The following is a 20256-nucleotide window of genomic DNA, read 5'->3' on the forward strand; positions in this document are numbered from 1 at the left end:
TAATGAGGCCCGGGGTGCAGAGTCAGCAGCCGTGCAGCTGGTAGAGATTCAGTGTCTTGCTCAAGGACACTTGAACAGGGCAGAAACACCAAGGTCGTCTGTCTGAAACACTGCCTCTACCCATTAGGACACACTACTTAATACTTAACGCCGATTGACTTAATGCTTAAAAAAAAAAAGTGCTTAAATTGGACCTGGAATACATGAAGAAAATTACTTTCAGTAACAACACCACATTTTAATTATGCATGAGAATATGCGCTTTACAAGCCTCATGCATTCATTAACAATCGTGAGGTGTAATCAGCAGAAATAGACATAGATGGATGTTAATGAAAACATCTGTCATGAATAGAGACTTGCAGCAGCCCTCTATGTTTTACATTACTCAGTGCGATGACATTTTAAAAAGAGGGAAAAGGCAAAAAACAACCAAAAAACTAATAATAAAAAAAACAATTACAGGGATAGATCAGATTATTTGATGTGGGATATTATGAGGTACTTATGAGTAGACAGTCTATTAACTACATTAGACAGCGGCTGGCACATACCCAGTTTGGAAAAGCAGAGAAGAGTACCAGTAAGAAGCAAGAAAACATAGTTTAGCCACTTAAAAAAAAAAATATATGAGTATTTGCAATATTTAGAATATTTTTACTGCTTTATTTTGTTGTCAGACAGCCAAATATCACACTCTTCAAGTCAACCACTCTCCACAGGTGAAATCAGAAATTCAATCAGGAGTTGTTGGTCTACTCCTGCCTTAGTTTGTCTGTATAATTTTTTGATTTTGGTGAATCCAAACTAATCTTTAAAACACCACAGTCACACAATAACACAAACAAACTAACAGACCGAGGCAGCGATGAATCAGCAACTCCCGTATCCTGCAGGGTCTGCTTCGGTTGGCTTGGAGAGAGATATCTGGCTGATATAACAGTGGTTTCCTGTCAGAAAGTGCTGTCTGACGGCAAAGTAAAGTGGTGAAAATATTCTAAATATAGCGCACACTTCAAGGTGCTATATAGACATTTATCCTGGCGGTCACTGTAGAGCACCAGCATCTCAGACCAACACAAATGCATACTTTGTTTTTTCAATAAAGTTTTTGGGGGAAAAGTGTCTTCTGACTCACACTGCTCACAAAACTCTGATCAAACGGTCAAACCAGGCAGTGTTAATGAAATATGGATCAAGATTATGTTGATACATTTCCTATTTCTCACCTAAAATGTCACCTAAAGCACATTTGTAGTGATTGTTTAGGCCACCATTCTGGCTCTCATGTCTAGACGGGAACCCTGGACCCATAAAGAACTCAAACCAAGATCTTTCCCCAACCATAACCATAACAATGTGCACAATCTAGACATGAGTATTTCCAACTCCAGCGTTGATCAGAAATGGCTAAATATTCTGTCACAGAATCACCTATTTCTCACCTGAAATGTTTTCAGAAACATATTTTAGTGTGCTGTTTAGCTGTAAGATGAAAAAGTTATTCACCAGGCTGTCACGGTGAAAACGGATGCAGGGAAGAGCCAGAGGGAGTGTGACATCACTCCCTGCTCAGCGAGGCATTACTGTTAGTTTGCTGACATCTAATGAAAGTTGTATTTAGCACCTTTAAACGGATATAGATTTTTTCTTAGGTGGGTCTATTTTAAGTGGCTAAAATACCTTTTGTTGCTGACCTTGTCCACTTAACTTCTGTGCTGATGCTCCTCTCTGCTTCTCCAAACTGGGGACATGCTGACCATCATCCTCTGTAGCTAATCCACCGTCTATAGATAAATACCTCATAAAGCCCCACTTCAAATATTCCTAACTATCCCTTTAAGCTGCTGTTCAGTGGTCCTCGTGTCTCCTAACATCTCAGGTGCTTCTTGCTGGACATGTCATTCCAAATGCGGTGCATCTCCTCCGGGGAGATCTGGTGCACAGTGATAACCCGTCTGTACCTGCACAGACTGTAGGCCATTTTCCAGTGATTGAAACCACTGTTCTGATACGGGTGTATACCCAGCTTACGCAAACACAGTCCCACGTACACGTCCTCCAGGTGCAACAGTCTCGTGTGTAATGAAGTCTTGTAGATGAGCTCGGCTACGTCCGCTGAGAACACGTAGCCGGTGCCCGAGCAGAACGGCGGGTATTTACTCTCAGGATACAAGTCCCGGGACATGTACCATTTACTGCGCATGTCCCTGATGGGACCACCGTTTATAACGTAGCCTGTAAAATACCGCCTCCTCGGCTTGGTGGTGGGCTTCAGCAGCTTGTAGATCAGATTGTCCATGTTGACAAAGATGTCGCTGTCCGTCTTCATGACATACTGCGCTTTGGGACAGAAGGTCGCCACCCAGCGCATGCCCATCATGGTCTTGAGGGTGAGATTGTGGTAAGAATCGATGAAGTTCTCCACCACAATGTCATGGAAGATCTGGCTCTCCTGCTCCACCATCTGGTTCAGGACGGGGTCGGTGTTCCTGCCCAGCAGAAAGATGGTGAGGATGCGGATGTCGCTAAAGGTGCTCTCGTCCCCCCAGGTCTCCCGGATGGCCTGCCGCGCGTCGAACTCCTTGTGCGTGGTGCTGATGAGGATGACCAAGAAGGGGGTGACGCTTTCGCACTTCTTCGGCTCGTTGATGACAAATTCGAAGGCATGTGGGTTAAGGGGGCGGGTGCGGATGTTGGTGAAGGTGATGTTTTTGTGGGGCTTCACAGTCTTACGTATAGGCACGGACATGTGGCCGACATAAGTGGACGTCGGGCGAGATATGCTCAGGTACCACAGAGCGCTCGCCCAGCAGACCACTGTCAACAGGTATAAACATGATACTTTTGAAGGCATTATGCTGCATTTAGGTGTGTTTTGATGAGCTGGATCTTATAAGGCTTTCTTTCCATTAGTGCTGTTTCTCCCGGCGAGGCAGCATGAAGCTGCTCCAGCGTGCAGTTTGACATTAATTGTCAGTAATGGATTACTTTAGAGAGAAGTGATGCTGTTTGCGTTTTAATGCAGAGCTCTTTAAAACTGTATGGACGTCCAATTTCTCTTGGTGACACTTCTGCTTCTCCATTTACATCTGAAAAAAAAAGAAAGAGAGAGAAATGGTACATTAATATAAAATATATATATATATATCAGACGGGCCCTTAAAATATATTTTTGAATAAATCATGAGAGAAACTATTGCAGTTTTATTTTTTTTAAATCCAATAAACTCAGCAATGGTCACTCAAATATGAATAAAAAGCATACCACACTCTTTGCTATCACCAACTGCAGCAACAAGTCAAATAAATGAGCAAATGCTTGCCTGAGTATCATATTATATTTATACAATAAATAACCTCAATTACTGTAGAAACACTGCAGAGAAAGTTGATGTGTCAAACTCATCATTTGGCTGCTGGAGTAAAAAATCATCACAACCCAATTTCAAAAATTAATTTGTTTCCTTGGAGTAAATCAAGTCGGAGGAAGAATGGAAAGGATTCAGATGAAATCAATATCTAATAAATTACAAAAGCAGTTGAAACACATGTGGGGAAGACGGCGGCGCCATCAGCCGTCTGACAAAAGTGACTCATCATGTGACAGATTGGTATTATTCAGTGGTGAAGTTGTTATTCAGTGGCAGCACACGTTGTGATGTGTGGATTTCCTGCATACTGTGTTACAGCCTCACTGTGCCAAAACTAATCCAGTCTGTGATGACTATGATGTTGATTATGACGATAATTTTTAATTTAATTTTGTTCTCACATTCAATAACAAACAACACAGGGTAGTTGATGGTAATGATCATGTGATAATGAAGCAAGATTTAGGTAGAGGGCAAAGACAGCACAGTCACAACACAATGATGTCTTAGAGGGGTGCAACAGCATTAGACTGAAAAATAAAACGTAAATAAAAACAGAATGCAATGATTTTCAAATACTTTAAGACTTGTATTCAAATGAATACAGTACAAAGACAATATATTTTATGCTCAAACTGGCAAACTTTATTGTTCTTTTTATAGATATACACTCATTCTGAATTTGATGCCTGCAACACATTTCAAAACCTTGAGACAGGAGCAACAAAAGACTGTGAAAGTTGTGGAAAGCTAATAAAACACCAGCCTGGAACATTTGACAGGTAAACAGGTCAGTTGGTAACAGGCGACGGGACCATGATTGGGTATTAAAGGAGCATGCTGGAAAGGTTCGGTCATTCACAAGCATGGATGGGATGAGTTTCAACACTTTGTGGAAAACTTAATGGGCTAGTAGTTTCTCAAAAAACACAACTGAACCACAAAGAATCCATAACATCATTAAACATTTCAGAGAGGCCAAAGAAATATCTGCATGTAAGGGGCAAGGGTGAAAATCAACATTGAATGTCTGTGACCTTTGACCCATCAGACAGCCCTGCATTAAAAACCCACATATTTGTATAAGGTTAACTACATGGGCTCAGGAACACTTTGGAAAACAGTTGTCAGCAAACAGCTTGTCGCTGCATCTACAAATCCAAGTTAAGACTCTACCGTGCAAAGTGAAATCCATAAATCAACAACAAACAGAAACGCTGTTGACTTCTTTGGGGCCCGAGCTCATCTGAGATGGACTGACACAAAGTGTTAAAGTGCGCTGTGGTCTGACGAGTCCACATTTCAGATCGTTTTTGGAAATCGTGGACATCCTGTCCTCCAGGCTAAAGAGGAAAAGGACCATCGAGACTGTTAGCAGCACTAACTTCAAAAGCCGGCATCATGGGTTCTATTGATGCTGAAAGGTAAATACAGATTTTGGGGCAACATATGCTGCCATCCTCTTTTTCAGAGATGTCCCTGCTTATATCAGCAAGACGATGCCAAGACACAATCTGCACATGATACAGCAGCGTTCTTTAAAGTAAAAGAGTTCAGGTACTAAACTGACCTGCCTGCAGTCCAGACTTATCCCATTTAAAATGTGTGGTGTTTTATGAAGCACAATATATGACAACAGATCCCCGGACTGTTGAGCGCTTGAAGTCGTATATCAAGCCAGAATGAGAAAGAATTTCACTTTCAAAACTTCACCAATTAATGTCCTCACTTCCCAGATGTTTTTGACTAGCTACAGGCGTTTTGTTAAGTTTCAGCCATGGGTTGCATACAGTGAAGCCAAATGTTTCCCCCTGTGGTGGGCGTAGTTTTCAGAGTATGGGGAGCAGAGCAATCGGCCTGCTCTGAATGGCCACAGCTACTCTATAGGTTTTTAAGATACCCTGCCCTGTGCCTCACCCTCCTCTTCCAATCATGCAAGAAAAGCTACAGTGGCAACAAAACCCGAAACACAACAGTTCGTATCTAGAGCCAGTGTGCCACGGAAGGATCTACAGGATCTGTAGATATACAGGGCTCACTGTACGGTAACAAAAACACAATAATTCTTATTTTCAGGTAATCAGACATTATGAAGACATACTTATGAATAATTTATTCCATTTCTGTCATGATGATCCCCCTAAATTTTACACACTAGACCTTTAAATACATGATCCCGGTGCACACGTTGACATTTCACAAGAACAGACGAATGCCCTTTGAAACTTCAACCAAGGCAAAAAAAAAAAAAAAGAGGTTACAAGTTCTCTTGTTCAGTGGCTCAAAAGAGCTGTGGGGTTGGCAGCATTTTGCATGACAGCGTGATATGGTGGCACAAAGGGAACACGGCGGTGCCATGATAAGCCTCTCCCCCCGGGGTGATTTTTTTTTCTACTGATTTTGTTCAATTCTGCTCTGCTATACTGTCTGCCTATTAGTGAGGTGAGAGAAATTTGGCATGAGCACTCGTTCTGCGGCGAAGACACGGAAATGGCATATGTGTGTGCAGCTTTTTGCGCAGGTGGCTGCACAGCTATATGTATGTTGATCATATATCTTGGCTTTTGAAGCTCTTTGTGACTTTTCTTTTCATTCAGGGAAGGCAGATCAGAGGATGCGCTTCACAGGAGACAGGCCATAATGCAACACAACACTATCTGTGCTTCCATCTTCAAAGCTGGAGGGTAGCAAAACCTGGTCTGAGCAGAGAAATGTAGCCATAATGAAGTGAAAACAATGCCTTTTTCTTTCTATCACATGTATTGGTTTATTTGCCTGTGTACTATGAGAAATAAACCGTCACTTTGATGAGCTGCTATGAATTAACAGTAAATTTACAACAGTGTGAACTACTGTTAACTGTTCTTCCTCCAAATGTAAATTAACAGGTAATGCAGTTGGTTAATTTAACAGACAATAACTAATTTATCAATATAATACAGTATTTTCTGTCACGTGGTGGAAATATGTGCTATCATACCTACAAATCTAGTCACTTTTCATCAACACTGTACTGATGATTAGGCTAATGTCTCTGTTAAAACACTTTTGTTATGATTAATTAATTAAATCAATCAATCACAGAAAGTCACAGTAAAGTGAAAGTTCTGCTTTTAACTGTAAAAATTAGTCATCATCCAAGAACTGAACATCGTAGTTTAAAGGAACATTTACAGTTAGGACCAATTGCTAATGTTAGCTACACAGACCAACCGCTAACATTGGCTACACAGACCAGCTGCTAACATTATGTATACAGCCCGAATGCTAACGTTAGCTACATAGGCTGCAAATACTCAGACCAACCATTAAAGTTAGCTACTCAGACCAACTGCTAACATTAGCCACACAGACCAAATGCTAACTTTAGCAACACAGATCAACCGCTAACACTAACTTCATTGACCAACTGCTAACATCAGCCACACAGAAAATCAGTCAGCTAGCTAACCTGCCAATATTACTAATCCTGAAAAATATTTTGGGACAGTGGGTGGTGACACTGGTGTATGTATAAATTTATGTCAGTTTAGCATAATGTTACTTAACAACATGCATTTAAATGTGCATAATTAATAATTAATAAACCTACAATAAACAAAAAACATTAAATCAGGCTAAACAATTCCAGCATAGTAAGGGAAAGTAATCATTATTTTTAATACTGTGATACTTGGATTGGATTAGGTACCGTAAAATTACCATAAAATCCACAGTTATCTTACTGTCATCTATTGTAATCTAATATGCAGTATTATACTGATATAATAAATTACGGTAGATGCATTGTAAAATTACAATAAAATGCTGTTTTTTCTGCCGTCAGTATTTTAATTCTTTACAGTGTCCGTCTCTTGCACTGTGACTGCATGTTTATTTGGTGACGGTTTGGGAATAGATTTTTTTCACAGCAGATTATCAGCCTGAGATCATTTTACAGATGTGTTACTCCTCAGTTTATTTTCTACTGAACCCTTTTCTCCAGAGTCCCTCAGAAAAACCCATGTTGAGAGTGTTTGCTCACAATATCCGATTTCTCCTCCTCTCATGAAATTACCGTTAGATCTCGCAGGATTTACAGAGGCAAACAATCGTTCCCTTTAACAACAGTTTACTCAGAGATGCCAATATTTTCTCATACCAGAGGAGCATGGAGGGTCAGGTAGACTGAAAACATAATAACAGGGGACGGCCAAGCAATGACTGTTTGCTCTGAGGTTAATAACACAGTGAAAGCTGAAAACTAAGAAACAACACGGCACATAGTGCGTGTTCATTTACACATGTTCAAATACACAACAAACAGGGCCAGCTGGAAGCAAGCAGTCACTGTTGTGTCCCACATTGTCACTTTGAAATCTCACTTTCCAGAATGGAGCAAAATATTTATGAGACAGAATGGAGGCAGTGTTTATGTGACAGTTCATTTGGCTGCCAGTCTGTAAAACTTAACCTCCAGAGGCTTTCTAAGCTGGTGTGGGGCTCTCATGTGCATACGCAACATCAGATTAAATGGACTACTCAAATAGTCCCCGACTCTGACTGATGATGTAGAAGAAACACGTTTTATTGCATCTGAATGTCTGCCATTAAAGGGATAGTTCAGATTATTTGATGTACTAATCAAGAGATGGAGTTGGGCACATCCTGAGTTTGAAGAAGCAGAGAGGAGTACCAGCACAGAAGCTAAGCTTGGTTTGGAGAGAGTTATATTTGACATTTTGGCCACAAAAAGGTTAACGCAAATAATACATATACATATATATGTATATTTTCACAGCTTTACTTTGACTTCAGACAGCCTTTTCTGATCAAAAATACTGCTCACTCCAAACCAACCAAACTCCATAGACAAAATCAGTCATTTTACCTCACAGAACACAGGAGCTGCTGGTCTACCGCTGCCTCAACCTGATGATTTGTTTGTGTTATTATGTGACTTTGGTGTTTTAAAGGAACAGTTCGTCACATAATAAAACGAATAAACTAACAGATCAAGGCAGCAGTGGTTCACCAACTCTTGTGTTCTGCAAGATAAAATTACTGATTTCACTTATGGAGTTTGGTCAGTTTTGAGAGAGCGATATTTGGCAGTTTTCTGTCAGAAAAGTCTGTCTGACAGCAAAATCAAAGTGTTGAAAATATTCAAAATATAGTGAATTTAAACTGATATTCATTTTTTTAGGTGGCCCTTTTTTAAGTGGCTAAATTACAAGCTTGGGGAGTAACGGATGACATATAATGGGATTCCAGGATACCCACCCAAAATTAACTATTCCATTACTGTTACAAACAGACATAATCAGATTATGGTTACATTTAGTATAAATGGGGATTATTAGCAGGATTCAAAAGTTAAAAATACCTTTTACAGCAACAGTTCTGCTTTCAGTTGTGGAAATACTGTCCTCATACAAGAACGCAACATTTTGGACTTAATATAAAGAAATATTTACAGGAAATACTAATGCTAATGTTAGCTACACAGACCAACCGCTAACGATAGGCGCGCAGTCCAACTACTAATGTTAGCTACACAAAAGTCCAGTTTAAACGTCAGTTTACTTGAAGTTGTGAGTGTGAAGTGCGAATAGCATAATGTTAGTTAACAAAGTACATTTACAAATGCGTTATTACTGGCATTAATTTAAACAATTTGCACATAACAAAAGAGGGAATATCTGGACAAGCATTTAATAACTCTAAAAACAAATAGAAAACATAATATTAAGCTAAACAGTTTCACCATATTTGGTATTGAGCAACCGCCATCTACTGGAGGTAATACACCGACTATCGAATGAACGCATGAACTGAAGATACTCCATCTTTCAGGTTTCGGTCTGTGCTCGTCTGCCTGTGTGGTGGCTGAGATGTGACTCCAGCTTGTGTTTAGATTACTGTAGCATGGAGCAGAGCCCGCAGGCAGGCCGCCAGACCTTTGCAGAGCCATTATTCCAATCAGTCTCCATAATACTGGATGTCACACAGAGAGTCAGTCATAAAACCTCCTGCTGTGTGTGACCAGATTGGGCCTGTGACTGGCAGAAGGGATAGTAAAATATAAAACATGTCCACACGGGGAGGAACATGCTAAGGACACGAAACATACTGAAGAAACGCAACAGGGAGGGGCCTGAAATGAGGAAATAATTAGCCTATACTACCAACAGAGGCCCAGTTTATCATGATTTATTATAAAGCAGGAGGTAAACTTGTATTGGGAGCACAGCGCAAAGACAGCCATTCATCAAGGCGTGACATTTCTTTCTGTGAGCCTCTGGGTTGACTGTTCGGCGGACTGGTTTCTAAAAGGGGCTATTACGCTCCCTTCTGCACACGACAAAAATGTTTTGATTCATGGCCCCCTGACCATCTATAGACAGGTCTCTAAAGTGTTTTTCCAATAACAACGTCTCAGAGCTAATAGATTGCCAGATTGAATTAACTGCTCCATACGAAGCCGGAGTATCCAGGAGAGCCCGTGCCTAAAATTTAAATTAATCACCTCTGGCTTTCATTTGACACAATACTCTTTGAATATTACTGCTTCTACTTTTAATCAAAGAGTAATTTTAATTTTAATAGTATGTGCTTTGCAGTTTAATATCTTACTGACTGTATATCTACACCGCACTCTTTTAGTACAAACATCCTTGCCGTTTTATATTTAGTGTTCAGTAACATGTGGATAACATTATGAGGGTTCCTCCGTTTGTTCACACCTCTCTTCAGACTTTTAATTTGAAATGCAGATTAAAACCCTCGCACTGGAACAAGCCTGTATTTTTTTTTCCACAATAACAAATAATTGAATGATATCTGAATAAAGCCAGGACTGCCTGATGGAGTGGAGATGTTTGAAAAATTGTAGCACAGCGAGCGGTAAAGTCTCCTTGCCAGCATTATGCAGCTAAAAGTCACATTTGTGAGCTTAAAGCTGAGATTTCACTGACCTTGGAGAAGAAAGGAGAGTGACCGTGCACACGGTTTCAAGGGCATTAAAATGTGTTTTTCATAACATTTACTTGAATATTTCTGTACTTTTTGAGCCACTGTTTTTGGTACTCCATTTGAGATTTTGGATATTTTTGTTTTGTTTAAAAAGAGACTTTTTGGGATCTAATCCTTAACCTTGTGCCTAATGACCTATATGTTAATTTTGTATTCAAACCCTGATGTCTTCCCTCTATTTCTGCCCTTAAAGGAGCGATATGTAGGAACTGCATATGCAAAAATGACTACAGCAGTCCAGATAGTGAGTTGGAGCCATAGACTGCATATTAAGCAGGTTGTAATCCTGTTTAATATTCAGTGTGGTTCAACCGCCCCCTCCTCCCCAGACACTGCAGGCAGCCTGCAGGGGCTCAGCAGGAGTGCAGGATGCTCCCATCCTCATGAATTGACAATAACAAGGGACAAGTCCTACACCGTAAGTTGATCAGCTGATTAGAACTGTCAGTTGTCTGTTCATGTAAAGTTAAGCCTTTTTTCCTGAAAACAAAAAGCCCACTGCTCTGAAAACACACACTCTGGACTTTGAGTTCAGTGACTGCCTGCCACTGACCGACTCCACTGACATACTGTTCAACCGTTATAACTGTTACAAGAATCTATGCCTTCTAAAGGATTATTAATGATTTCTTATGACTCATTAACAGACTCCTACCCATTCTGCAAATATTAAAGTGAAATGGACATGCAAAAGAATTATTCAGGTCAGAAATGGAAATTTCAAAGGTTTTCATGTCAAGTGAAGCAAGTCTCTAAACTCAACATGTGTCCTTGATCTCTGAAGAAACATCATGGTCATTTTATGATTTATTACAGTAAATATGTTTCAGATTTCCCCTTTAACTTTATTCTACTTTTTACAATAATATGATAGTGTTTCATTATGAAAAAATGTTTTTCTAACCTTTCTGCAACATTTTTTTCTTTTTTCTAGTATAATTCTAGTATGTTCATTCTAATTTTACTTGTTGGATATCAACAAAAACTATTTTTTATCAAATGTATCACCCTTCTCCAATGTTTGGTCATTTGCATAAGATATTTTTTGGACTTTATTAAGCCTAATTGATGGACTGAACTGCTTTCCTGTGGTGGTTTCTGATGAACCAGGTAGCTCTGTGCTCCTCCCAAAACATGTCAATGTAACTGAGGACACTTCACCTTGTGCCACACGTGTCATATCCTCCTTTTAATGTCTGTTGAGCTGCTTTGTCCTTCAACACCCTACAGCAGACTTTAATGTCGAAAAGTTGGTAAAATAAACGATATTGGCTTTTGCTTCCTGACTAACCCCCAACTCTATTATGCAACACCAGTCAAACAAAAACCCGAGTTGGAAACGCAAATTTAGTACCAGATCCTTTAAACAAGAATGAGCCTGTTAGGGTTTTTTTTTTTTCATTAGTCTGTCTCTCTGTTGCAGAAAGTCTGTTGTGTACTGTAAGATCTGTTGTTCTGGAAACACAGATGGCTTCAGCACATCAACGGAGAAAACACACACTTCTTCTAAACACTGTGGCATCGCTTTCAATGAGAGCCCTGCTAGATAATTCATGTTTTGTAATGATATTTACATCATTATTTATTTTTTCTGTGCTGTGCCTTTTACTCTTTGCTACTGTAAGTCTACTTCTCCAAGTTGCCATGGTGACCCAAAGTGTTGAATAAATTAAATGAATAAATCTCAGCTCATAACTATGAATTCACTTTGTTCAAAGTCTTATTTTACAGTGTCATTCAGACCGACAAATTGCATAACCTAAATCAATAACAAACCCTGTTTCACACAACTATTAGACTAGCAGCTAACAGCACTGTTAACTAATAGACTATGTGATAAAAAGTGGCATTATGAAATATAAAATAATCACTGGGAAAATGGAATTGTCAAATAAAAACAGATTTTGCAATAATCCATTATCGTAAAAAGAAGCAGAATTAAACCTTTCATAAAAATGATGTTGTTCGTAGTTATGTTATACACTTTGTGTTTATACGTAATTATGCCTCTTATAATGTCTAATTAATTCATTTAAGATCCCCTCTGGGCACGTTTTAAGACATATGAAAATGTGAATGAATACTTGATTACTTTTTTTCCCCACAAAAAAAGTGAAATAAAAGTAAGCACATCTATTTCTTGTCTTTCACTGAAAAATCCAGACTATGTATAGGACATTTTTTATTTAAAGGACAAGATGTCTCCTACTTCACTGAAAAAAATCAGTCAGGTTTCGAAGTTTCCACATCGCACTTGTTTGAGTTGCATATTGACTGGCTTCCAAACTTGTGACGTCACAAAATCCTGTTTGCACACTTTAAAACTGAATGCTCTAATAATTTAAGTGTAATAAATAGTGAAAACATCAAACTTGCTTAGAAGTTTTACTAACCTAAAACTGTCGAGCACCAGTGGAATTTTCTTTATTTTGTGTTAATTAACCGCAGAATTTTCAATTAATATAAACTAACTAAACCCAACGGGACCCAACGGGTTTGGGTCGGGTTGGGCCATGTTTCTCACATATTTCATGGGCTTATGTCGGGTTTGGGCTGTATTATTGTTACTCAGCTTTTCAGGCTTGATTAAAGTTCTACAATGTGCGTGCTCATGTGTATATGATGCAAATCAATCAGCGATTCACTCAAAAAAACTAATGGTCAAAACTCCACAGGGTACCTTTAAATCTAAAATGGTTCATAGATTAAGTTCTAATCTATAACCCTTAATAAATATGTATATATAAAATATGTATAACTAAGCCAGTAAAGCATGCGTCACTCACTGCTTGTGGAAACCGACTCTTTCTAATACAACAGAAATGAGGAGATCCTCAGTATATTTTCTTTCTTGTAAGGAGCAAGGAGAACCTCTGCTTTAGAGGACTGCACATATGAATGTCTTATAAGACATAAATAATTTAATAATGCAGGCATTTCTCTCCTGTCATGAGTCCAGGTTTGTCCCCTGCCAGTGTACATTTTGGCGGAAAACGTGCTACTAGTTCACTAAGAAGAAAAGATTTTTTTTAACCAATGAAATGACGCATACAATGGCACACTTCTGTAATTGGAATGAAATGTGTTCACACCAGAAATGAACCAGAGTTCACTTGACAGCGATCTTTGAACGCCCCCTTCGTCATGGACCAGAGAGCATCTGCTTGGTCCACAACAGAGTTCAAGTTCAGCTTCCACATCAACCAAAACAAACCGCACTGAAAGGGTAAACATTCGTGGGTTCTGTTAAACCGGACTGAACAAGTTTTATATGAACCCCCCCCTTAGTGAAATAATAAAAAACAAAACCCATTTTTGAGAGAGCAGTGGCTTAAAATGGGTCTCCACAGGTTCTCTCTTGTTCTTATGTCTTATGTTATTACAGTGTTCCTTGAAATAACAGAAATAACATGTTCTAAAGCAACAGTGGCGGCCTAATCACTGTCTCCATCTCTCTGCAGAGGGAGAGGAGATTTGATTTGAAACCAGGCGAACAAAAGACATCAGATTCCTTATTTTCCACAGACTCCTCTTCTATTTTATGTCTCCCTGGCTGAAACATTAGGGGAATACTGTCATTTACATATTTTATGCTCAGGGCTTTATCTAAATAGTGTTCTGCTATTATACCAAGCTAAACACTGGAGGAAAATCTATACTGGCAATTAAATGAGTGAAGCTACATTAAGCTGAATGAAAACTTTTGATATATTGAAAAACATAAAACTGGCATAACAGTTAGACTGCTTCATTCCACTGGGAGAGCTGTAATCCCTCCAGGATTGTCACGTCTTGAAGAAAATTAATATCAGTTAATAAATGTTGATACTCCAACTGAATGCATCTCTAAAACACAGATTTGCTTCGGGAGATTTAAGACTGTTTTAATACTGTGTACATAATTCCAGTAACATGCTGGATTGGCTTTATAATGGGCTGATCGCAGCAGCTGTTTTTCATGCATAACATATTGGCATATGCTGAATGAAGGAAGCGACGTGGAAAAAAAAACAACAGCGTTCATAGACTGTTGTTGAGGAGTTTCATGATAGCAAGAACACTTTTACACTTAAAATCAAAAGGGAGAGGCAGTTCATATTCATATGAGGGCAGCGCATGGCGAATTTCAACAATTTAGGAGTTTAAATGTGTTATTTAAAGAAGAAAATGTTGCAGTATTCTTCCCCAGTTGACACTGTGCTGGACAGTTTGTTTTGCTATAAAAGCTGATTTCTATTCCGGTGTATATAATTGTTCATTAGCATGATATTGTCTTTTGGAAACCTCCAATCCTGGAATTGTCAACAAGCCAGAGCATGGGGATTTTGAAGGAGTCCCATATTCAGACACTTGCTGGTCAAACTGTTACTAATTGTAAGCCTGGGCACAGCAGAGCACAGCTGTAAATAAATCATTAGCTGTGTCTGAAACAATAAGATTTATTTCCTGTTTTCACAGGAAGATGGCAGGTAGGCAGTCGGTCGGTGTCAGAGGAGTAATAACGGTGACACAAGAACTGGATGAGGGATAAAGAGCAGAGTCAAAGATCCTGCCTCGACGGTTGCCGTGGGGACCGCGCGCACCTTTCTGCCATCAGGTATTGCCGAAAAATATTAGCGACGAGGCAGCGTGAGCTGTGGGTTTTCAAAGAGGAGCTGGAGACCCACGGGAAGCTGGCGTCCTGCTGGGATGATGCCAGCACTCTCTCTCCCTGAACAGATGCTGCCAGTGTCCACTTTTCTTTGTTCCCTTCTCCACACACAGCATGCACACGGAATAGAAATGCTCACCTTGACGCCAGTAAAAGACATGACATAGTTACAAACAACCCAAAAACTTTTTGACAGTTTTAAACCATCAACTACCTCCTCAACTGTTGATGAGCTATTTTGCTTACACCAACAAAGATTAATTTAATCTAATATTAATTCTAATCAGAGTTTAGCCGAAATAAGTTTCAAATGAGTAAATCCAGACTTAAAATTAAGCAGAGCTTTGTTGTACAATTAAAAACTAATCTCAGTTTAGTAAATCCACATTTATTGTTGTAAACTGAGGTTAACCAATATGGAAATGCTTGCTTCAACAAATTAAAACAATTAAGTACATCAGAGAATAATTTGAGTCCTGTCAGGAAAGTATAAAAGAGGGGGGAAACATTTTTTGTATTCCTTAATAAATGTCACATTGTTGGCATTGCTAACAAGCTAAAAAGCTAACAAAATGTGACATTGTTAGCTAGTTACCTAAAATGTTAGCAAAACTTTACTTTGTTTGCTAGCTAGCTAAACAGTGAACAAAACTTTACATTAGCTGTTTCTCCAAGGAAAGTTGAGGTAATTTTGTAATGATTCAAAACAAATGAACTTTTCAAGTCATAAACTTGATGTTAAGTCAGTTGAACTTGAGGAAACATTCTCAGTAAGCTTAACATATTAAGGTAAAACAACAACTGTTCAGTCAAGTCAAAAGACATTGGGGTTTGTGTGTCGAGTTCTGAAATGTTAAATACTAGATATTTTAAGCTTAATTAACTTGAAAAAATAAAACCTGTATATTTATGTTAAATTAAGGAGAAAGGATTAGCCGATTCCACTAAATGCCTGCATGATTTTTTACAGTGTTGTACTCCACTTTCACTTTGACATTAAACATAATATAAATCAACAGTTTGACGTATCAGTCTACCCAGCTGGCGGTATATAAACAAACATAAACTGGTCCAGTGAAATGTTAGTGATGCTGACATATTAATGCATCAGTAATTATAATCCAGCGATGTTCTGAAATGGGCCATTTTGCATGACGTCTTTTGTATTTTTTACATTTCTTTTAACAGACAGCCTCGTGACAGGATCCACACTGCCCTGCATCAATCAGACCAACTGCTCTGTGAACTAAAGCCTGTACCTCTGTACACTGAAAATAATAATAAGTGGATGGTGCGTGTTCACAGGCTGCTAATTGAACACTGTGATGGCCAATTACTTCAAATTAATCTGTAGCCAGATGGTAAAGACAAAATAATTAGCAATAAATTAACAAAGTGAATAAAATATAGTAAATAATGTGACTGTTGATCTGATTGTACCTAATAATTACTGATTTGTTTATGGGTAGAAGAACATGAGACGTGAGCAGTGTAGTTACAAGTCTGAATAACTTGATCATTTATACGCCTCTTGCAGCTGTTTAGTTTGCAACTAAACTGCAAATAAGAGGATTGATGAATTATTGTCATTTTACTACAATTTATCAAACTCATTTTAGTTCATGGGCAACATACAACTCAATTTGATCTCATGTGGGCCGGTCCCCTTTTTTAATGTAAAGAAGTAAAAGTACATTCTGAAAACATTCACAATGAATGAACCATCTATCTACAAAACGTATGATGAACAGCCGGAGATGTCTTAGGAAAATAAGTGCATTTTCAACAATGTCTCAGGCTACTGTCCTCACATGTGCATTAATCACAGATCACACTGCATCTACAAATGCACAAACCATTCATCTGGAGCTGAGCAGCATAATATAGACATTATTTAAAATTTTCAGACATTTCCTCTCCTGAGTAGCACTGCTGTTATCACAAAACTACAGATTAATTTTGTACTGAAGCTGCAGGTTGACAACATTTTACACAATGTCAATATCTTTAAATATGACCACAATAAGTAGGATTTTTTATCGTTCGGTCGGCTGGATTGGACCGTTCGGTGGGCCGGTTAACTCCTGATTTATATATTTCTAGGCCTGAAATTAAGGGATATCTTGCGCTTCAGCCACTTTGCAGCAAGCGACCACTGATCATAAGAGAAAAAAACGATTACTGAGACAAAGTTTTTATTCTTCAGTGTTAGTTTGTAAGCTTGTGTTGCTCTATATCCTGTGAAATGTTAGATGTAGTTTATTTGGGCGAGGAGCTGAGTTCCGTACCACATTAAATTTTCATAAACTTACTTGCAGATCCAATGTTAACTGTTTGGTAACCATGGTAATTAGGTTTAAGACTTCTGATTTAGAAAAAAAAAATACATATGAACAGCTCCTAATTCAATGGGCCTCATGCAAGAACCACTTGTACGAACGGATTTGCTCTTGGTGTGTACGAGTGATTTAGGAAAATTTGTTGCATTCACCAGTTTTTTTGTATTTTGAATTTTCTGATGAGTGGTCCGGACCTGTTGTAGAGTCAAGTGCAGTCAGTCTGCTGGTACCCAAACTTAAGTCTTCCACTAATGACAGCATGTTTTATTAGTTTGAAGACATTTTGAGTTTGAAAAATAAATTTCACTTCATAATAACCGAACTGTCCAGAACTGAAGAAGCTTCTTGGATGAGAGGCGAAACATCTTCAAGAACTCTGTCAAGTCCAGTTGCCTATGACAACCCTTGCTACGAATACCACGACCCGGATGACTGAGAATCTTCAGACATCTTCATAATTATGTCGACATTATCCTTTTTGACTACATTTCTATCCTATGCTATCATCATTCATTCAGTGATCTATTATTACCCGCTGTCAGGTAATAATAGATAATTGCCTGTTTATCTGCACATGCAGGTTTATTATGTCTCTGTCCAGGTGAACATCTTCACTTATTCTGTCCTCTGTCTCCATGATGAAAACTTCCCCTTAACCCTCTCCTCCTGCTGCAGTCATCGCTCACCCCTTGTTATGGCTGTGGCGAGTCGTCTTTTTTTCTCCGACGTCATTTTCACATCAAGACATTTCTTCTTTATTTCAGTGACAGTCCGTCCCTCCGGTTACACGGCATTAACAGCACTCGCTTTTCCCGTTTCTTTGCTTTTAGCAGGTCCTTTGATTCCACTTCTGACACTGTTAAAATGACAGATTTTCCTTTATCGATGTCTGAAAGCAGGACGTCAAACTCCAACCTCAAAAAGTTGTTTTTTTATCTTTAAAGCCATTTTCATGAGTGAACACTTCCTGACATATGGGGCAGGAAGCACAGCCACATATGGTATTATTGGAGTCTCATGCACGTGCACTCAAATATGCGCAGGTGGATCATTTGTCATCTGAACTTATGAGCGTTCGTTGAATCTGATGTGACATGTATGAAAGAAAAGTATGAGAAATTTAAGATAAGGATACAAAAATGTTCTAACATGAGGTCCAAAGTTCCTGTTCTAACTTAAGACAGGAAATATGTATTACACAAGCATCCTAAGTAAAGTTAATATATGATGTTTGGAAACATCATACATTAACTCTACTTAAGGATAACTGTTGAACTGTCACAACTTTCACTTTTCCACCTGTAGCAGCTTAGTAACTTACTTAGGTAACTTTTTGGTGGAAAACTAATGAAATACTTCGTCAGTGAACCTTTTACTGAAGCCTTCACAGTATGAACATTTTTCCAGCTTGCTTTAATCAACAACATTTCCTCATAAGTGAAATGTATTTCAGTAGGCATTACATCTCCCTCAAAACGCATTTGCTGTTGCAAATTAGTTGCAGATGACTGTAATTTCCAGGGGACAGGGAGAAGAAACATTTAAATTTATCTAAGGACAAAAAACAAACATTCATTTGCTTGAAAAATTTAAGCATGCTGTTTTGCATGCAGTACATTTGTTAGTACATTATTAAAATAATCATCTGAGCAAATTATTTATGATCACAAATGTTGGTTACAGATGTGTCTTGTTTTATCCCCTGTTCTCTGAACAGAGTCCTGTCCTGTCGTTTGTGTCTCGTCTTAAGTAACACGTTGTGAAGGACCCTCATTACTGAGGAAGGACCGAGACATTAAATTAAACAGGACGTGACACTGCGCAGAACAGCAGTCAAACTGCACTCCTCTGATCCCTCTCATACCCACTGACTGCCGCTCCAACAGAAAAAGATTAAAATACTAACCATCTCTTAATGTATGGTCTTAAGACTCTATAATTTTATTTTACTAATTTTAAAAATTGATGTGTGAGATTCATGCCCCTTTTCAAACATTCAGAGACACACTCTACTAAATTAATTATGTGGTATTTACCCTTATAAAAACAATCTAACATTAAACGCCTACCTGGAATTATAATAACATCTTGAGATTTAATTTTGTCTTTCTCCTGCCATCACCATTACCAAGTTTTGTTTTGTTACAGAGCATGCCTGAATGACGTATTTCTACTTTTACATCAGTCCCAGCTGAGAGCGGGTGCTGTGATTGGTTTCCTTCTGTGAGGAATACAGCGTGTGACCAACTGCATTTTAGAAAAGTAAAAAAACAGCAACAGCTGACTTCAAAGCTTAGTCTAAAAGTAAAAAGTAACAACAACCTTCCTAGAAATATAGTGGAGTCAAAAGTACAATATCTGTCTTTGAAATGTAGTGGAGTGAAAGTCATAAGTTTCCAAAAAACAAATACTCAAGTAAAGTACAAATACTCCAAAAATGTACTTAAGTACAGTCCTCAAGAAAATGTACTTTGTTACTGTCCATCTGTCCAACGTCATGCCTTCACCGTTAGCCAGTCAATGTCTTTGTAGTCTTTTTAAATATGATTTTTTCATTCCACCTTTAGTTCCTTCATGCTGCTGTTACGCCCGTCTCTCCACCTCTCCATCACCACCCGGTCTTTGTAGATTCATCAGCCTCATCACCTTTCACGTCTCAGCAGAGTCCTCCACCACCTCCACAAGTGTCTGGACTCCATGGGGGGTATTTATCTCTGCTGCTGCTCAGGGCAGACGCCCTTCGACTACAAATCTCCCTTTAGAGTCAAAGCGCAAAAGACTTTCTGTCAAGACTTTATTATCACACATCATCTGTTATAATAAACCTTATCTTTATTTCATTCACTTGTTGCTCCTGACTGAAATAATAGATGATTTT

The 20256-nt window shown here is 38.7% G+C and overlaps 1 protein-coding gene across 2 annotated transcripts in view; it reads right to left on the reverse strand.

The window, feature by feature from the left end:
* Positions 1 to 1551: 1551 nt before the first annotated feature.
* b3galt1b (UDP-Gal:betaGlcNAc beta 1,3-galactosyltransferase, polypeptide 1b) overlaps positions 1552 to 20256 on the reverse strand; it is an 86295-nt gene continuing 67590 nt past the window's right edge. For both annotated transcript variants that reach the window (XM_084724090.1, XM_084724089.1), the window contains exon 2: positions 1552 to 3092. In XM_084724090.1, coding sequence (XP_084580216.1) covers positions 1871 to 2857 — 987 coding nt within the window. In that variant the 5' untranslated portion in view covers positions 2858 to 3092 and the 3' untranslated portion in view covers positions 1552 to 1870. The remainder of the gene's footprint in view (positions 3093 to 20256) is intronic.

Source organism: Lutjanus erythropterus, chromosome 8 (genome assembly GCF_056507025.1).
Source record: "Lutjanus erythropterus isolate fLutEry1 chromosome 8, fLutEry1.hap2, whole genome shotgun sequence".
Classification (NCBI taxonomy): Eukaryota; Metazoa; Chordata; class Actinopteri; order Lutjaniformes; family Lutjanidae; genus Lutjanus; species Lutjanus erythropterus.